Here is a 19,478-nt window from a genome sequence, read left to right as displayed (position 1 = left end):
AATGGGAGAGTCCAGGAGCAGCTGTCTTCTGAGTCCTGAGCAATCTAAGAAATTTTTCTGGTCACAAAAGCGGTAGAAGCTCTCATTGGAAAATACACAATAAACTAGATAAAAAGCGCCTCCTCTCTGCTGCCTGGAGTCAGCACTGTTGCCTCCCTGGCCCACTTCTGATGCCGAAGCAGTGCACCAGTGGATTGGGCAAATTACAGACAAGCTACTTAAAATAGTGTTAAAGGGGAATTTGAAATGTTTTTTTTCTTTCTCTTTGCTAAAGCAGTTTGTGACCTTAGAAAACCCTGTTTCTCTATACAACAGAGCAGAAGCGATCATGTGGTAACAGTGTCAGTTGCTTTCCATTTGTCAGTGCTAATTCTCACAATAACCTTGTGGAATATTTATTATAATCACAGCACTCAGTTATCGAGGTACATGCAGGGTGACAGAGGCAACTTCCTCTGATGCAGTTTTCAGAAGATCAAGGCTCGTGAAAGCTCCAGGGCCTCTGTCCAGTGCAAGTCCTGACTGGGGTCCCTTCCCAGGCTGTGGGGTAGCCTCCCACACTCGCCCCTGCAGCCCCCCTCCCCACCTGCTAGGGTGACCCAGATGCATAACTCCAAGCACATGTCAACCGTGCCGTTGGTTTCCCATCAGAGTTCACAGGCTTGCTGTGAAGTGAGCGAAGTTTAAGCTTCAGGAGCCCTCACTTCGAAGGCCCGGGAAGGGACCCTAATGTGTTCTGTGCTCATGTGCTTCTTGTAAAGTCTGCAAAAGCAAGATCTCCTACATGCAGTAAGCTCTACCGTCTGCTTCTGCAACAGAACATACTTGTCTGCAGTCACTTGCATGTGTAGTGAGGCTACTGTTAATCACCCCCGTGTAGAAATGGCTCTCAGTCCGTTTTCCTCCGCCCACTGAGGCAGCGTGCCCAGGATGTAACAGGAGGGCATAGAAGTGGAGTTGTCGCCATCATCGGAAGGTCCTGGACAGCAGAAGAGAAATAAGGCTCAACATGTCCCGTGCCAGTAGCTCGTCTGTGGCAAATGCTTCATCCTCACGTTGTGCGAAGTTATAGGCTGGGGACTCAGTTTTCCTGACGCAGGAAAAGCTGGGGAAACGCTGCACAGGTACATCAGACTGTTCATGAAACTTGTTTCCTCGGACACACTTCGTTGCCCGCCCCTCACTGTCGTCCTCTCTCTCTGGAACGCTGTCCCCTCTGCACTGCATGTGACTGGCACTGCCTCTGTCTCCCATCCTAGCTCAGGTCACCTCCTCAGGAAGGCATTTTCTGACCATGCAGTCTAAAGTAGAATCCCCCATTTCATCATTTTCTGTTTATTTCCTCAAGAATTTCTGTCAGCCCTGGTTGGCGTAGCTCAGTGGATTGAGCGAGGGCTGTGAACCAAAGCATCGCAGGTTCGATTCCCAGTCAGGGCACATGCCTGGGTTGCAGGCCACGGCCCCCAGCAACCGCACATTGATGTTTCTCTCTCTCTCTCTCTCTCCCTTCCCTCTCTAAAAATAAATACATAAATAAAATCTTAAAAAAAATTAAAAAAAAGAATTTCTGTCAAATTCTGAAATTACCTCGTGTATTTTCTGCCTTCCTCCCTTGGCAGTAAGTTCCATGAAATCAGAGACATTCTCTTGTTCACTGCATTGTTGGAGGACTTGTACTGTTGATTCTAAAATATTTGCTGAGTGAATAGCTATGAAGTGACAGAGTTAATGTTTATCTGACTTCAGAGACCAAAGGCTGAGCAGTTCCCAATGTTCTAAGAACCCTCTGTATTTGCCGTGGAGTGTGGGGGAGATCAGATGCTCGTGTGAAGCACACAGCCTTTCTCCTCCGGCTCACCGGTGATGGAGAAGATCAACGGTAACCAAGAATCCAAACACCCTCTGCCATGCCAGGGACTTCAAATACTCTTTTGTTTTGAAAAAATTGAAAACATCAAAAATTAATTAGGCATGTTATGGAAGATTAAGCAAAGATTGCATCTCAAGTGAGACAGCTGTGGAACTGGAAATTACCAAATGATTTCCAATATTGAGACACTGGGACCAGGCAGCTTAGAATCAGATTAAAGATAATCAATTCCCTGGAACAATCAATGCCATCCATTACTTTCACCTTTAGAGGGAGCTTTCAGGATTACTGAAAGATTGCTCATCTGGTCTGTCTTCTTATCCATATAGAAAACTTGATGTGAATTAGTTTCCACAGGAAATGATGGGAAAGTGACCCCTGGCTAAACAAATTAATGGAGTGAATAATTAGAACAGATTCCCAAACTTACTAGGGAGGAAGCTCCGTCTTGGTTTCATTGGAACTTTGCTTCCCTAACCACGTTATATTGCAATTTACAAATTACAAATGGAAGTGACATGTATTTAATTGTGAATTTTCTTGTGTGCTTCTGAGAACTGGAATTTTATAATATTTCCTGATAAAAATGGGAATAATCTGGGAACAATTAAACTGATAATCAGTTAAACTCTAAGATGGCTGTTCTCTAAGCCACAAATTTCTGGAGCGTTTGGATCTATACCTGCAATATGACTTGCTTTTTGCTCTTATTTTTTGGTATAAATTCTACCTTTTTCACAGAATAAAACATTTGCAATTGTGCCTTGCAGATGACAAAATAAGGGCAGAAGTTTCTTTTTAAAATTCACAATAGTATGTCACCTATGAAGATCACTTAATGCAATAACTATTTATAGGTTTCTACTAAGTCGTGTTCAGTTAGTATACAAATGTTGAGTTTCTACATATTAAGTAATTGGAAGTCTGCTGATGGGGTTTATCTAAAGAAGTTCATATTTGTCTTTGTTTTACTTCAGACATCATTTGTTTGCAGCTGTGGGATATCATTGACATAAACATTGTGTGTTTTAGATGTATAACTTGATATTTGTAAAATTTCTGAAAGGATCCCCATAGTGAAGCTGGTTAACAGATCCATGTCACGTACACAGGTACCATTTTTGTGTGCGTGTGTGTTTTGAGATTTGAGATCCTTTTTGCAAATTAGAAGTATACAGTACAGTTATATTTGTCTTTAAAAATTCTTTTATGATTTGTCACTCTCAGATGTAAATGTTTTCAACACTTAGGGAACATGGGATATTGTACTGAACTTTCTTAAGCTAGAAAACAAAATATTCATTTGTAACAGGAGCTGGTATTTGTCCAGGGTACATTATAATATTACTCTGCTCTGTAGTGAATTGATGTTTCCCATTTACTTGTGTTTTCCTGTTGGTAATTAGGTCTCTGACATTGTGGTATGTATGCTGTTATTAAATTCTACTGAGACAGCTCAGTTTTATAAATGGTGTATATTTTTGTGAGATGATTTTATACACCACTACCTAGTTATTACAACCTAATAAAATACAGCCAATTAATTTTTTTCCCTAAAGCTCTCTACTTTAAAATATGTCTGCACTTTTACATTTCACAGCAGCTGTAGAAATAGTCCCTGAAAGAGATCTTTTACTTTTTTATCATTCCTTTCAAAGGACTGAATTTTAATAGTCTATCAATACTTGCTTTTTTCCCCTTTTAATCTGTGAAAAATGCATTTAATTTGAGCAGTAAAATCGACAACATGCATTTTTATCTTGAACGTTTCAGTTTGGTTTCATCTTAAAGGCTCACAGCAGAATTTATCGCCAAGCCATAATGGAAATGCTGAATGGAAGATTTGGAGACTCTGCCCAGCTCCAAATTTAGCTCAACTGACCCCGTTATAAAAAATAAGAGTCAACAACCATGTTGATATGAAAGACAACTCATTAGGTCACACCACTTGCAGATGACAATGTTTATTTTTGATTTCTGCTATTTATTTAGCCTTTGTAATTGCAAAAGCACATCAGAGAGTAATTGCCACACGCATGGTAATGACCACCACCCATGGAACACCTGGGCCCTGCGGGTTTGAAGGCAGCACTTTGCAGACTAGGGATGGGCCTGCAGAGAGAGGTTAAGTTTAGTTTTTGAAGGCGGGACACTCGGGTTTACATTTTTGCTCACCATTTTCTAGCTCACTAGCTTGGAGGTCTTGGGCAAGCTATTTAACATTCATTTATTCATCCACCAATCCATCTGAGCATTGACTGTGTGCTCCATAAACCGGGCACATGCCCGGGAAGAACAGACACAGCTGTCGGAGCTCATTTTTGTAGAGGGAATTAGACACACGGAAGGGGTAGCTAATTACAAATTGTGACAAGCGTGGTGAGGGATGGAGCAGGGGCAGAGTAACAGGCAGAGGGTGTGGAGGACCCAACATAGTGCTGTGACAGGAGTAAAAGTGTCCTGGGAGTGTGGAGAAAGCTGTGGCTAGTGGGCAAGTGGCATTTGAGATGGGGCCGAAGAAAGGGTTTGCGTACTCAGGGGAGGAGAGAAGGAGCAGAATGTGTGAAGACAAGAACGTGTAACGAAAACAATCTTCGGAGGAGAGTGTGGTTGCTGACACACCACAAAGACCATATGACAGTCCTTTGGTCAAATCTGAGAGTTGGTGGGCAGTTGCTGCTTTAGGGGACTTCTGTAGGTGGTGGCCCCAGCAACAGCAGTGGTTGTCTGTGTCCTGTGCCCAGCCAGAGTCTCCTGGCAGCGAGAAGCGCCTGTGTCCCAGCCAGCTGCAACCATCACATGAGCTAGGCAACTGAGAGCAATCGGTGTATCCTAGGAAGAGCCATCCAAGACGCACCCATTACATTCTATAATTATTCACTTGGATCTTAATGTGCCCAACAAATTATACACTTTGACTTTTACTTAAAAAATAACAACTGGTGTTTCTAGCAGGTTATGTGAATACTAATCGTGGTTCTTATGGTTATTATTTTTTTTTTATGCTTCACCAATTTGTGTGTCATCCTTGCTCGGGGGCCACATTAATCTCTGTATTGTTCCCATTTTAGTGCATGGGCTGTGGAAGCGCGAGCTCATGGTTATTGACAGAGCACTCTGGGGAGGTCAAGGAGTCCAGTTCTGCTTGCTGTGGCCGAACTGACAACCATTTAATTCTAGTTTTCCCGCTGCCAGGTACTGTGACCTTCAGCGGTTGTTCAGCCACTCGGTTCCAGGTCTCCTAGCTGTAGAAGCGTAATCACTGTCAGGGGGAGTTGCGTAAGTGTCTGTGTGCCCCATAAATTATTTATAGAAAAATAGAAACTTGCAATGAAGGGACAGTAAGTACTATTTTTTTCCTGTGCAGAGGTGTCGTGAGCGACAGTCTTCACGTTACGTCCCTTTTCTGTGGCTCCTTTCTTTAAATCCAGTTACGCAGACTAATTTCAGTGGATTTTATTTGTGTTTTCCTGGTTGTACTTGGACCCAGGGGGGAAAAATCAACCCGCATTTACTGTTAGGATTCTCTGCAACCAGGTTTAGATTTTACAAAGCAGAACTCAGAGTGAAATTTCTGCTCACAGGGAATCTCAGGGGTGTTACCTCCATAAAACTCTCTGTGAAGAACCAGTGACACGCTCTGCCACCAAGGCTTAAAGGTAATTTGCCTGAATCTCTACAGCCAAATGAAGTTTGCTAATCAATTATGGACAGAAGGGATGAAATGGAGGGTGTAGCAGGGTGTGTGATGAGCCTGGCGCTGTCAGCATCAGTCAGCAGTGGGGTCACAAGTGTCTGGGGCAGATGGAGTCACTGGTATTTACAGATGTTAATTGGTGGCAGCATGAAGGGGACTGTTCCCATGGATGAGGGTCAGTCCTCCCGTTTACCTGCTTGGTATAAAGACGGAGAAACTGGCCCAGACGGAGGGCTGACCTGAGACCAGGCCTCCTGCAGGGTCGCTTGGCTCCCAGAGCCCCAGGAGGCCACAGGCTGCTGGGAGAGATCATTGGTGGTGGGTGACGTCATGGTTTTCTATCTGTGTGTCTGTCCACTCTCGTTGCATGCATTTTTCCTAGGTGTGCTGGGGCCCACCCAAGGTTGCTGGAAGGCACATGGGACCTGCCTGTGACCTGCCTGTGACACTGGCTTCCAAACCTCCTAACTCCAGGGTTGCACTTGGCGCCTGCAGGGCAGGGGCAGAGCAGGGGTCCAACTACAGGGGACTGAGACTCGGCTCTGAGTAAATGGGCTGGGGCCAGAGAGGGTGGGACAGAGCTAGCTGCAAACAGGGCGGAGCTGAGGAAGCATACCTTTTTTATTTTTTAAGTATATTGATTATTGATTATGCTATTACAGGTATCCCATTACAGTTGTCCCACTTTGGCTTCTGCACTTCCTATACTATTCTTTTAAAAAACTAATCTTATTTATTTTTAGAGAGGGGGAAGGGAGGGAGAAAGAGGAAAGATCAATGTGTGGTTGCCTCTCCTGCGCCCCCTACTGGGGGGAACTGGGCCTGCAACCCAGGCATGTGCCTTGACTGGGAATCGAACTAGCTACCCTTTGCTTCGCAGTCCGGTGCTCAATCCACTGAGCCACACCAGCCAGGGCTCCTATACTATTCTTAACTACCCCTGCCCCCCCCTCACCGCCTATTTTTGTACCTACAAGTATATGTGAAGAAGCATATCTAGAAGCGGTCAGCGCGGGATGGGGCGAGGCCAATGAGGAGGGGCGGGGCCTGGGCGGGGCTTGGGCGGGGCGACCGTGGCAGCTCCTCGCCCGCCTGGCTCCTCACCGCTCCGCTCCTTACGCTCCAGGTACCAGACGCTGCCGACTGGATCCGCTCGTGGCTCCCTCCTCAGTCCGCTTTCCCGCCGGCCGGTCGTGAGGCGGCTCCCGGAGCGATGGCAGCGCGGGGGTCCCGGCCCGCGGTCCTGCGCCTCCTGCTCCTTGTCCCGCTGGTCTCCGGGCGCCGGGGTCCGGGCAGCGCGCCCGGAGGTGAGCCTGCGCGGCGGGGCTGTGGGCGCCGGGGAACCTGGCCGGGAGGACGGACGGCCGCGCTTCTCCCCTGGGGGCCTGGAGCGAGGGGGGGGGGGGGGTCCGTTGGAATGCCCAGACGGTGACTGAAGTGAAGGGAAAGGCCGCTTTGCGTGTCCCCTGACAGGCCTCACGGGGCTGCGAGGGGACAACTTTGTCAGTCAGTCAGTCAGTCAGTCAGTCAGAGACGCGCCCGGTTGCGCTTGGAAACCCGCCCTTTTGCCCAGAAGCGAGTGTGGAAGTCGCGGGTGCGCGGCGCGGAGCCGTGTCCCAGCCTTGCCCCGGTGGCGTGTTTCCCACGGGGAGAGAGGAGGCTGAGGACTCCGTCAAATGTCAGCTTGGCGTGCGTGGGGCCCCTGAGGTGGGAGCTCAGCATAGACAAGGGGAGGCAAAACTGACGACAACGGTATTTCTGTTTTTTTCATTGCTTTTAGGGAGAGAGGGAGGGAGGGAGGAGGGAGGGAGACAGAGATCGGTTCCCTCTCATACACGATCGGAGCCGCCGCCTTGACCGGGAATCAAACCCGCGACCTTCGGTCTACAAGATGATGCTCCAACCAACTGAGCCACAGCAGTAACTCTGTTTTTATATGTGACGTTCTTAAAAAGAGGAAACATTTGGGTATAAGAACTCTTTCCTTGTTTCTCACACTGATTTTTTTTTTTAAAGAACTCTTTCTGGTCTTTCCTCCCTTAAGGTTTTTAAACTTTGGTTTCTGATTCCAGAAAGCAAGAATCTTGAGTAGAATTATGTATTCCGGATTGCATTGCTTCGTGTAGACTGAACAGGAGTGATGTGGAAGGCATTTTAAGCAAATAAAGAAAGTCCTGTGCAGGGAGAGTCGTAGTTTAACAGAGAAAAAGGAATGTGACTCCGCAGCTAGACAAAGCTGGGTTCACTTTATGGCTCCCCACGTGACTTGGACAAGCTTCCTTCTTTTAGAAAAAGTGGGGACAATACGACCTACCTCTGCGTCGTTTTCAGGATTCAGTAACACGTACGAATTTCCAGGTGCTGTGCCCGAGATTCCAGCAAAGGGTAGTTCCCTACCCCTTTTGGTGAAAGGGGAGCTTTTCCCATCTCTTTTAATATGAAACACGGCTGAGCGTTAAAGAGTGTGAATGGCTATCTGTTCACATGTGTGTCCAGTGTTATAGTGAGAGGTGGTCACCTCCTCCTTTCTGCCCCCACCGTGCTTAGTGACCCCTTCTTGTAATAACCTTCACATTACGTTACAGTCGTGTGGCCTTTCCCCTTGGTCCAACGCGAGCTCCTGCAGAACAGCTGTTTATCCTGCTTGTCTTTGTACCTGGAAGGTGTCACCTACTGTAGGAGTCAGTCAGTGTTTGTGGATGAGTGAATGGGCTGTAGTGTCCTCAGCTGTGAAATGAGGGATGGCAAAGGCTCCCTGCTCTTAGTCAGCCACCAGGTAAAGAACAAAGTGATGTCGAATAGGTGGTGGGTTGCACAGTGCTGCTAAATGCTATAGGCTTTCAGGTGACATTCCCTTTGAATGGAGGGCAGCTGCAGTCCGGAGGCCTGTCATTATGTTTTCCTGGGCGAGTTGCTTGACCTTGCCGCTCCTTTGTGTCTCCCTCTTGAAAATGAGAGGGTACTGGAAGGTGGTTCTTAGGTCTTTCAACCATGATTGCTTTTACGTTTACATTTTCTTCATACTCAACTTAGAGTCTTAATAATAGCTCTTCCTTACAGTTTTTTTTGTGAACCAGTCTTCAGGAAAACGGAATGTCTAATTTGCCAGCAGCCATTTGGCTGTGAAAGGTGGATCAGGAGGCACTTTTGCCTGTAATAAAGAATAGATAATAAGCTGTTACATTAAGATAATACAGGTTATTTATTTATTTATTCATTCATTCAATTAGCAATAATGGTGCCTTGGATAAACCTCATTTGCTACTAAACTGCCACTGCACAAAGCTATAATAATGCAGGTCTTTTAAACAGATCTGGCTGTGATTGGGGGAGTGACGTATGGAAATTAGGGAGTCACAAGTCAGTTCTACTTCTTAACTTTTAGTTCTGTGAAATTTTAAATGATTGAAACTTTATTTTTGTTTATCAAATATTTTCTTTTTTATTCCTGAAGATTTTATTATTTTTAGAGAGAGGGGAAGGGAGGAAGAAAGAGAGGGAAAGAAACATCAATGTGTGGTTGCCTCTCACACGCCTCCATTGGGGGACCTGGCTTACAACCCAGGCACATGTCCTCACGAGGACTCTGACCCGCGCCCTTTTGGTTTGCAGGCTAGTGGTCAATCCACTGACCTACACCAGCCAGGGATAGAACAGATTTTTAAAAATGGTTCTCTTCTGCTTTGTGACTAAATTTTTAAAAAATTCATTGATATTGAGAGAGGGAGACAAAGAAATAAACATCGATTTGTTGTTTTACTTGTTCATTCATTCATTGGCTGATTCCTGTGTATGCCCTGACCAGGGACTGAACCTGCAATCTTGGTGTATCAGGACGATGCTGTACCAACTGAGCTACTTGGCCATAGCTGAACTTTTGATTTATTTTTATTTCTTTTCCTCTGCATCAGGGTTTCTCAACTTTTGGGGCTGGATAGCTCTTTGTTACAGGAGGCTTTCCTGGGCTCTGTAGGCTATATGGCAGCATCCCTGGCCTCCATGTACAAGATGCCAGTGGCACCCACCAAAAAATGTCTCCAGCTATTGTCTAATGTGACTTAGGGAACAAAATTGTTCCCCTCTTAGCACCCCCCCTTTTCCACCTTGAGAATCACTTCTCCAAGTCTTGTGGACCAGGGCTTCTCAAGCTGTCAGGGTACCAGCATCCTCTGGGGCTGTGGTGAGAGAGCAGGTGCCAGGTAGGCTGGACGTGGGGCTTGAGACTCTGCCTGACAAAACACCTAATAAGGCACTTGTTGCGGGTTGTAGGGGCACACTTTGATAGCACAGTTGTAGAGAAGTTTCCTATTCACATCAACTGGGTGGATCATCAAGAGGATCTTATGACAGCAATTGTGGAAACAGAGAGTTTATAATAAAGCTCAAACAGCATAAGACCAATAAAACTAATAAACAGCATTCCACTGTCCTGACAAATAGCACCTATCATCATGTTTCCAAGTTTCCATCCAGCCCTCAGTGTTCACTCACTGGACGGTGCTAAGGGGGAACTTTGCAAGTCTCATCAAGGTCAGGTATGTCATAGGAACTGAGGCAATTTCATGTGCATTCAGGTGTTTCAGTTCATAATACTGTAAACCTGCAAACTCCTAATACATATTTATTGCCTATGGAGAGGTTTATGGTATCAAATTATGGTAGTGAACTCAGCACTTGCTTAATCTGATGATGCTCACACTTTTTCTAAAAAGTGTGCAAATTGTCACCTCTCCTTGAGAAGTATTGACTGGACCTAAATTTAACACTGCCTGGGGTCACTTTCTCACTGCAAGTGTTCTGAGTCAGGGCAAGAAACCTACTTTAAGTAGGTTTCCTAAAGCATGTTCACCACAGAGAAACTTTATTCTATAATTCTGTGATAAAAATCAATAGAAAAATAATGAAAATCCCGGAGTGGAAAAAAACTCTCTGCATTTCATCTATAATTCTTAAAATAATGATTGGTAAGCATAGTTATTTGTCACATTGAAAATGTTGGATGTAGTGCACATTTCTACTCAGTTACAAAACGGTTGATTATGTTCACTGCTGTATCTTTCTGATGCTTAAAATAGCCCTCCGAGGGCTGCTACAAAAGGACTTTTTAAAAAGGGAATACAAGTCATTTTTTGTTAACTTAAAAAAAGGTACAAGGAAACTTGGAAGGGAGAATTAACTGCTCCAGGAGTGCCTTATTTATGTGCTGGGTATATGTAACATATACCACCCTTATGAAACTTATTAGATATTTTTACTTTATTCTTATTACAGATGGTGAAGAAGAGAGGGAAGGTTTTTGACAGTAACTAGCAAGAGGTAAAATGGATATATCCTTGACTCAGCAGTTCCACTTCTAAGAGTCAGTGCCATACATTCTCGTATAGTGGGAAATAGCTGCACAAGATGTTAACCACTGCGTTTTCCCATTGAGGCATTGTTAGAACAGCCCCGAACTGAGGACTATATAAATGCCCCTCAGTGGTGAAAGCTTACATAAATTAGAAAAAGCCCATAACCCAGACTGCTGTGCAACTTAGGAAGAAAGACTGGAGATGGGTAGACATACACTGATACAGAGTATTGAATGAAAACAGCAAGTCCTAGAAATTGAAAAGAAAACCTTTGTTTTTTCCTCTGTGTGTGTATTTGAAAGTGTCTACACATCACACTTGACAGCAGTTACTCTTGGAGGAAGGGGGCTGGGAGGCCGGAGGGAGAAGTGCTCTTCTTCCTGCACTTCTGGTCGGAAACTTCACAGTGACCACACTTTACTTTCGTGATTAGAATGGGAGCAGTTCTCAGCCAGGGGCAGGTTTGTCCCCTCCCCTGCCCTTGTGACATTTGGCAATGTCTGGAGATGTTTTTTTGGTTGTCACATTTCAGGGGGACTGTATGTAATGGATAGAAGCCAGGAATGCTGCCAAACACCCTGGAACGCACAGGGCGGTCACTCCACAACAGCCATCCCAATTTTTTCAACACTTCTTGATAAGGAAATATGATTTTTCATAGGGCAATGCCAATAGGGGACACCGTCTTGTCTTATCTTCCTAGAATTTGTTCTCAAAACCCTGAGCTATCTCTGTAGTTACATACTGAATTTAACATTAAAAGAATGCTGTACACTACCCAGATACTATCCTACCTAGTAAGATAATTTATTTCATTTTATCTGCATAATAGTGAGGCAGCAAAGTAGAAGTTGTCCTTTTTATTAATGTTCTAGAGTGAAAAAATTCAAACATACACAAAATGTTCAAGTATAATGAAGAGTTCTTGCCATACACTTTTCAGAATTATTGACATTTTGCCACTAGATAATCTTATTTATGTAGATTAGAAAATTGTGGCATGTTCAGGTTAACAGCTAATTAGCAGTGCCAAGTATTCAAATCAAGGTTTTTAGCTGTGCAGTCCTTTGTCCTTTCTTCATCACCATACTGAAACATTTGGGAGGTAAAATCAATGTTTTCTGTTGGACTGGAGATGTAACCACAAATATAACCAGTCTTTGGCTCTGGCATCTAAAACTTTTAAAATTCTGTCTTAAAAAAATCATGGGCTTTAAGGTCATTTTATAAAAGTGTACAGCAAACAAAAGTAGGACAGATCTGAATAATGTAGTCAATATATATTTGTATGTTAAATCATGTAAATTAAAGCATGTTTAGTTTACATTTACAGGTGATAAATTAACTTTACTGTCATATATCTGTTTTCTAGGTTTGAAATTTAATGGCAAGTAACCCCCTAACCTTGATAATTTAAAGGCTTTTGTTATTTAGATTGTACATAACTCTGTGTATATATGTATGTGTATAGATATAGATACAAACTCTGATGTTTCTTAAAGGAACTCTGCATGTTTCCATGTGAGTAATCTGATTTAACTAAGAAATGTATCTGAATTGGAGTGTTCCTTATGGATCACAAACAATTGTACTAATATTTCATTTTTAAAGTATTCTAATAATAGCCTAAATAACAGTTTGGTTCACTAATGATGATGATTTTTTTTTTAAGTTGAAGTATTTGTAGGAAAGAAGCCAGTACACTAACTTTTAAACATTTGTTATACAGGATTAGCTGAACCGTTCTTTATTGCAAAACATGAAGATAGCTTGTTTAAGGATTTATTCCAAGACTATGAAAGATGGGTTCGTCCTGTGGAACACCTGAATGACAAAATAAGAATAAAGTTTGGCCTTGCAATATCTCAGCTGGTGGACGTGGTAGGTGTGCATGTCATTGTGTGTTCAATTTCACACTCCTGTGTAGGTGCGGTCGCAGTCTGCTAAGCTGCTTGTACTCTGTCCTCTCCCCCCACTGACTGTAGGGACCCCAGGTACTCTAGAAATGTAGGGTATACAAGCTTCACGACGCTGCCCCCAGGCCATGGCCTCAGCATGATTCCTACATAGCAGCTTCACAGAGATTCAGATCTGCACCTCCATGGAGGGAAATAATAATGTTGCAGTCACTCAGGAATGCACTGAAACACTTATGTCACTAAGATGCACACTCTCCTCCATTTTAGCTCCTCTGAAATCAAGGTGTGTCTTACAATCAGTGGCAGTTCACAAGTCATTGTCAGCCGGGCTCTCTCTTAGTGCTAGGCACATGAAGTAACACTGCTTATTTATCAGAGATCATTGTGTCTTAGATTTGAGGGCATGTGGTGGTTGAGACGATGAATGTTAAATCTAAAAAAGGCCATGGTACATTTTAGGGCAGTTTATCTGAGATACAGAATATGCTGAAAGGAATACTGTGAAATTAGCCTAGAAAAAACACCCTGCTTTTCTGGAGAGCTGGACTGATGAACAGAATACAGGAACTGTACGGGGAGGAGTGTTTATATAAAGTGAAAAATCCATTTTTAAAAAATTATTGTTAGTGTAATTGGAGTAATCAACCTTATTTAGATTTTTGTTTTCTAGGATGAGAAAAATCAGTTAATGACAACAAATGTCTGGCTGAAACAGGTATGTATACAGTTCAAAGGCCACCAAACCAGTGAGGCACCACTATGATTTCAGGATCTGCAGCACAAAGGGACATGCGTGAGGCTCCAGTCTTGGTGGACTGGCAGGATGCAGATGGGCGAGGTGCATGGAGCTCTTGTATTTACTCAGTTGATATTATTTTAGTGCCAGACTCTCGGGAAAGAGCAGTGAATAAAACAGGCAAACGTTTTGTCCTCACACAACTTCATTCCAGTGGGGGGAAAATAAGTAAGTTGTATAGTACCTCAGAGGCTGATAAACTTGGGGAAAAATACTCTGGGGTCTGTATTTTTCAATAGGATGGCCTGGGAAGGGACCAGTGAGAAGGTAAGGTTTGAACAAAGGCTTGCAGGATGAGAAGAAACCACGGGACTGTCTGGGGGAGGGGTGTCAGGCAGGGGGACTCACAAGTGCAAAGGCCCTGAGGCTGGCGTTTCCCTGTGTGTTTATGGAGCAGCAAAGAGGCTTATGTGGCTAGCAGTGAGAGAGCCCTGGGGAGGAGGGCAGGAGATGAGGTCAGGGGGACACTGGCAGGCTGGCCACTCAAAGCCTTTGGCCTTTACAAACACGCGAGTGGGTAATGATGGATTATTTCCATGTACCTTGTCCCTTTTATGTAAAGGACTTCTTTTTTTTCTTTCTGGACCATCATGCATATGTTCCCTAACCCCCAACTCCTAAAAGGCACATGTGCTTTTCTCGGGGTGCAAGTCCCCATTTGATGTGATCACATCGTTGTTACCGTGTGGAGGTTGGACAGGGTGTTTCAATATGTGGAACGTGTGATAAATGCAGCAGCTCTTTGTGTGGTCGAGTTGGGCCGACCTGGAAGAAACAATGTTTCCCTTGACCCTGGACCACAGATGTCCGTGCCACTCCAGGGCACGGCTAGTAGTTGGAGGAGGGTGCTGGGCGGAGCCATGGGCCGCTCAGCCTGGGCCTCACTGTGTCTCATGGGGACCCTGCATGAAGCCACTGCACAAAGAGACAGGAAGGTGCCAATGCAGGAAGATGAGGTGGGCCTTCTCTGTGCAGAGAAGACGTGATCTCACGTCTAAAATTTCTGCACTTGGCAAAAATAGTACAGTTTTTAGTACTTCTGATTATGAATGTCGTTGAAACTGAGGCTGTTCTGTTTGTCCCGAAGGAATGGAGAGATGTAAAGCTCAGGTGGGACCCCGACGACTACGGAGGGATCAGAGTCATACGAGTCCCTTCAGACTCTCTCTGGACCCCAGACATCGTGTTGTTTGATAAGTAAGTTATGTTCAAAATGCCATTTCATGTTTCAAAAGGAAACACTTGTACATCTACTAGGCACTAGTGATGTTTTCTTCCTTTTGAAAATCATGTAGCTATAAAGTCAGATGACTTGATCTTACTTCCATTCTTTAGTTTCAGATAGGTTCTGTGGATCTGCTCCTTTCTCTGTATGTGTGCATTCTTTTCTGATCATAAAAGTGTGCTCTGATTTCTAAAATCTGTAGAACATCAGGGGAGTCTAGAACAGTGTAAGGAGGCAGGGGGAGAGGCGGTAATTGGTCCTGTCATCCAGTGCTGCCTGGAATCACAAGTGCGCTGAGCTCACTGTGCCTGGTGGTGAGCTCAGCGCTGTGTGTGCAGTTTGTACAAGTGTGTCAGGGGTTGTGCAAGTGTGTCAGGACCTTCCCAAGCTGGTTGCCATTAAACCTATTTGACAGGTGAGGAAACAGATGCCAAGGATGGTCATACCTTGTCCGAGATCACACAGGCCGAGGGTGGCAGGGCGAGTTCTCACGAAGGAGGTCTGACAGCCCCGTTTACCCTCTTATGTACCAGGCTCTGTGTCTGGCAGACTGCCTCCCAGCTCTTTTCATATGTTTTTCTAATAGTCCAGGTCATACTTTACGTTTAAATGTGCATCCTTCTAGTTTTGCTTAAATAGTGATTGTAATTATCCCATGGCGAGGAATGTTAACACAGCTTCACAGGCACCCTCCCTCGATGATTTATTTGATGATAGTTTTTAACTTGTGGAGAGGGTAACCCTGGGTGCCAGTCTCATTTTTTCTAGGACCACTCCAGGGCACACCTGGGAATTTGTGCTTATCCTCACGTACTTTGTATTATCTGCAAGAAGGCATTTGGCACAAAGACAAAGCACATGCTGTGCAAAAATATCTTTAGTCTTTTAAAACTTTTACCTCCACACTTCTCAATATGTAAAGAGCAAACCGAGTGAAAGGTAACATGGTGCAGCTTCCTGGAGCACCCTTTTACTTTAAATAATTGAAAACATTTTTACATTAAACATAGATATATTACAGAGTACTTTGTAAAAGTCACATAAATTTTAAGATACAGAATATTTCAAAGAAATCTTATGTTGGTGGCCACTTTCCTGCTTTCTCCAAAATATGAATGAGTTCACGCAGCCCAGCACAGGAGGCATTGCTGTCTGCCAGCATTGTGGCCAGCTTGGTGCTCCTGCGCTTTACTGTCAACCTGCTGGCTTCTGGCATTTGTCCTGGATGGAAGGGCGCTGTGCGGGGAGTCCAGCATTCAGGTTCTGGCTCCGGGAGTGTCCGTTGTTTAAATAGCCTGATTCTATTTTGTGTGTAAAGTGAAATCTTTTCAACCACGAAAATGGTGGGATTCTGTGAGTTGTAGATCTGTCAGTCCTGGCATAGATGTTTAAGATGTTCTTAAAGCAGAGTCCCTGCACAAGCAGGCACATCTCCAGTGTAACAATGTAAGGAGTATTCCATACTGTAATACAGGCTGTCTTTTATATTAGGCTGGTAAGATACACGCTTGTGTTTAGTTCCCACATTGTTATCGTGTGTGTGTTTCAGCGCAGATGGGCGTTTTGAAGGGGCCAGCACGAAAACCGTTGTCAGGTATGATGGCACCGTTACCTGGACCCCACCAGCAAACTACAAAAGTTCCTGTACCATAGACGTCACATTTTTCCCATTCGATCTCCAGAACTGTTCCATGAAGTTTGGTTCTTGGACTTATGATGGATCACAGGTGGACATAATTCTAGAAGACCAAGAGGTAGACAAGAGGGATTTTTTTGATAATGGAGAATGGGAGATTGTAAGTGCAACGGGAAGCAAAGGGAACAGAACCGACAGCTGTTGCTGGTACCCGTATGTCACTTACTCGTTTGTGATTAAGCGTCTGCCTCTCTTTTATACCTTGTTCCTCATTATCCCCTGTATTGGGCTCTCGTTTTTAACTGTACTTGTCTTCTATCTTCCTTCAAATGAAGGTGAGAAGATTTGCCTCTGCACTTCAGTACTTGTCTCTCTGACTGTCTTCCTTCTGGTTATTGAAGAGATCATACCCTCCTCTTCAAAAGTAATACCTCTGATTGGGGAGTATCTGGTGTTTACCATGATTTTTGTGACTCTGTCAATTATGGTGACGGTCTTTGCCATCAATATTCATCATCGTTCTCCCTCAACACACACTGCTATGGCTCCGTGGGTCCGCAAGATATTTCTCCACAAGCTTCCAAAACTGCTCTGCATGAGAAGTCACGTAGATAGGTACTTCACCCAGAAGGAGGAAACCGAGAGGAGTATTGGACCAAAATCTTCCAGAAACACATTGGAAGCTGCACTTGATTCTATTCGATATATTACAAGACATGTCATGAAGGAGAATGATGTCCGTGAGGTCTGTGATATGTCATATTACAAATGCAGGTCATGACCCTTCTAGACTAAGCATAGATTGAGGACCAGGAATATTGGCATACATTCTATGAGAGACCCTTACTAAAATCTGTGCCAGTTAAAATATCCACAAAATGGGGCACCTGTACACCTCCCATTTCTCAGATCCCACAGGGCATCTCGGATAATTTAAAAGAAAATTTAGCCCTGGCTGGTGTGGCTCAGTGGATTGAGTTCAGGCCTGTGAACCAGAAGGTTGCCTGTTTGATTCCTACTCAGGACACATGCCTGGGTTTCAGGCCAGATCCCCAGTAGGGGACATGCAAGAGGCAACCACACATTGATGTTTCTCTCCCTCTTTTTCTCCCTCCCTCCCCCTCTCTAAAAATAAATAAAATATTTTAAAAAGAAAACTTAGTGTTGTGCTGACTATTCTAATATTCTAAGGAATGATAATCCTGTCACATGCTTTAAGGCTGGTTTCATCTGCCCTTCCTCAGCCACTCACACCTGCTGAGCCAGCTGCCTGTTTAGGCTGCAAAAACGTGGATGGTGTGAGCTGCCTGGCAGCACATCTTGTCCTTGTGACCTTGGACTAAAATGGCCCTAGGAAATCCGAAACTAAACCAAGCAGGTGAGGGGTGGGGAAGATTAAATTGAGGAAGTATTATTCTGAGTCGACTTTTAATTTGGCATGAAGTTAACATCAGGCTGGGTTTCCTTTAAAAATTAAAATAAGTAACACAGCTGGGTAAGAATCAGGAACAGAAATAACTGCATGTATTAAGAACAGAAGAGATTATTTTGTTTATGACAAAGTAATCAAGTAATATAATATTCAAATTTTTATTAAAAATTATCAAAACAGCCACTTGTAAAATATTACACACTGATGTGTAAATGACACTGGTGAGCCTGGGAGAGCTCGCAGGGGCCCTGTTCTAATGGTGAGGGTGGGATTTGTCCCTGAGCTCCAAGCTCAGGGTCACTTCCGGTTTCCAGGCAGCAGTGGGCATCACAAACTGATTCGGCCTTAATTCAGTGTGTTATATCTTATAATAATTACACAGTGTTAAATTATGTGGTTAATGTGTTTTTTTGTTTGTTTGTTTTTTGTTTTTGCAACAGGTTGTTGAAGATTGGAAGTTCATAGCCCAGGTTCTGGATCGGCTATTTCTGTGGACTTTTCTTCTGGTTTCAGTTGTTGGCTCTCTTGGGCTTTTTGTTCCTGTGATTTATAAATGGGCAAATATAACAATTCCTGTTCAAATTGGAAATGCAATTAAGTGATGCTTCCCTAGGAGTTGTGGTAGGAATTCAGATACCAAAAGGCATGTACACCTTATGGGCACCTGTAGACTTCTGAAAATGTCAATCGAGTTTCAAATTTCATGCAAGCTTTAACAGAATAACAGTTGCTCATATCATTTTACCTTAATAGATGGCCCATCTGCATGAGTAAAGTAATAACTAACTGAGTACCATTTGGTCTTCTAAAAATAGCAGGAAAATATTATCTGACCTATACTAGTAAAACTCTAATGTTTTTATCCTGGCTAATAATACTTTGTAATTTGTAATATTTGTAATCAACAGTGAAGTTCATATTTTAATGCACTGGAAAATTCCTGTCATTTTTGAAGATGGACTTCAAAACTTTTCCTGCATTTGGTAAAGGTACACATTTTTAAATTCTTTCTGTCCCACATCTACTGGGGAACATTCAGTCTGTAGTACAATATTATACTGCTACATTAGGTAAGCTGACTACTTAGTATGATAATGATTGACCTGATGCTGATTTCTATAACCAAAATTTAAAAAAAATTAAAAATGGCAATTGGGAACTCCTTTAAGACCTAGTTTATTCTTCAGATGCTTAAACTGAATAATTATTATGTTATTTTCACAGCACACTTTGTTGTGAAATCATACAACAGACTGCTCCCGTGGACATGCAGTGGCATATCTTTAACATTAGTTTCAATCCTCTGTCCACATTTTTCACAATTAGTACAACTATCTTCTATACAAATTGTGGTAACATCTCTTCACCCTTCATCTTAGAAGAGTCCATAGCAATTAAGTGAATCCCATTTTAAAAACATGTTAATGGATACTACTAAATTGTTCCGTGAGAAAATTATCTTCCAAAATTAAAGATGGTAGTCTAATTCAGTATGAGCACATCGAACATTTTACATACCTGTGAAGTTTCCATTTTATCTCTTTCATTCCAA

At 43.5% G+C, this 19,478-nt stretch overlaps 1 protein-coding gene, 1 non-coding gene and 1 pseudogene across 6 annotated transcripts; 1 reads left to right on the top strand and 2 right to left on the bottom strand.

The window, feature by feature from the left end:
* Positions 1-4,861: 4,861 nt before the first annotated feature.
* LOC114488704 lies at positions 4,862-4,961 on the bottom strand (annotated as a pseudogene).
* A 1,747-nt stretch (positions 4,962-6,708) lies between these two features.
* Positions 6,709-19,056, top strand: CHRNA5 (cholinergic receptor nicotinic alpha 5 subunit). 5 transcript variants are annotated; one of them, XM_036013204.1, is made up of 6 exons: positions 6,709-6,874; positions 12,648-12,799; positions 13,508-13,552; positions 14,721-14,830; positions 16,408-16,612; positions 18,367-19,056. In XM_036013204.1, the coding sequence occupies exons 1-6, from the start codon at positions 6,781-6,783 to the stop codon at positions 18,526-18,528; spliced, it is 768 nt and encodes a 255-aa protein (XP_035869097.1). In that variant the 5' UTR covers positions 6,709-6,780; the 3' UTR covers positions 18,529-19,056. The 5 variants fall into 5 exon arrangements, with proteins under 5 accessions (XP_035869097.1, XP_035869096.1, XP_035869098.1 ...); XM_036013203.1 differs by having other exon boundaries at positions 16,408-17,239; XM_036013205.1 differs by having other exon boundaries at positions 16,408-16,707; positions 18,367-18,473.
* On the bottom strand, positions 8,708-8,854 carry LOC114488702. Its single transcript, XR_003683815.1, has one exon. It is a non-coding gene; the product is annotated as a U4 spliceosomal RNA (small nuclear RNA).
* Positions 19,057-19,478: the final 422 nt, after the last annotated feature.

The sequence above is a fragment of the Phyllostomus discolor genome, chromosome 12 (assembly GCF_004126475.2).
Source record: "Phyllostomus discolor isolate MPI-MPIP mPhyDis1 chromosome 12, mPhyDis1.pri.v3, whole genome shotgun sequence".
NCBI lineage: Eukaryota > Metazoa > Chordata > Mammalia > Chiroptera > Phyllostomidae > Phyllostomus > Phyllostomus discolor.
The sequence above is the reverse complement of the archived record's forward strand: the minus strand, read 5'-3'. Positions and strand labels throughout refer to the sequence as shown.

What these genes read in the sequence shown, in the direction of transcription:
- CHRNA5 (XM_036013203.1), top strand. Translation starts at nt 6,781, where the DNA reads ATGGCAGCGCGGGGGTCCCGGCCCGCGGTCCTGCGCCTCCTGCTCCTT. An exon ending in TATCTCAGCTGGTGGACGTG is followed by an intron (nt 12,800 to 13,507) that starts GTAGGTGTGCAT and finishes TTTGTTTTCTAG; the next exon opens with GATGAGAAAAATCAGTTAAT. An exon ending in CAAATGTCTGGCTGAAACAG is followed by an intron (nt 13,553 to 14,720) that starts GTATGTATACAG and finishes TTTGTCCCGAAG; the next exon opens with GAATGGAGAGATGTAAAGCT.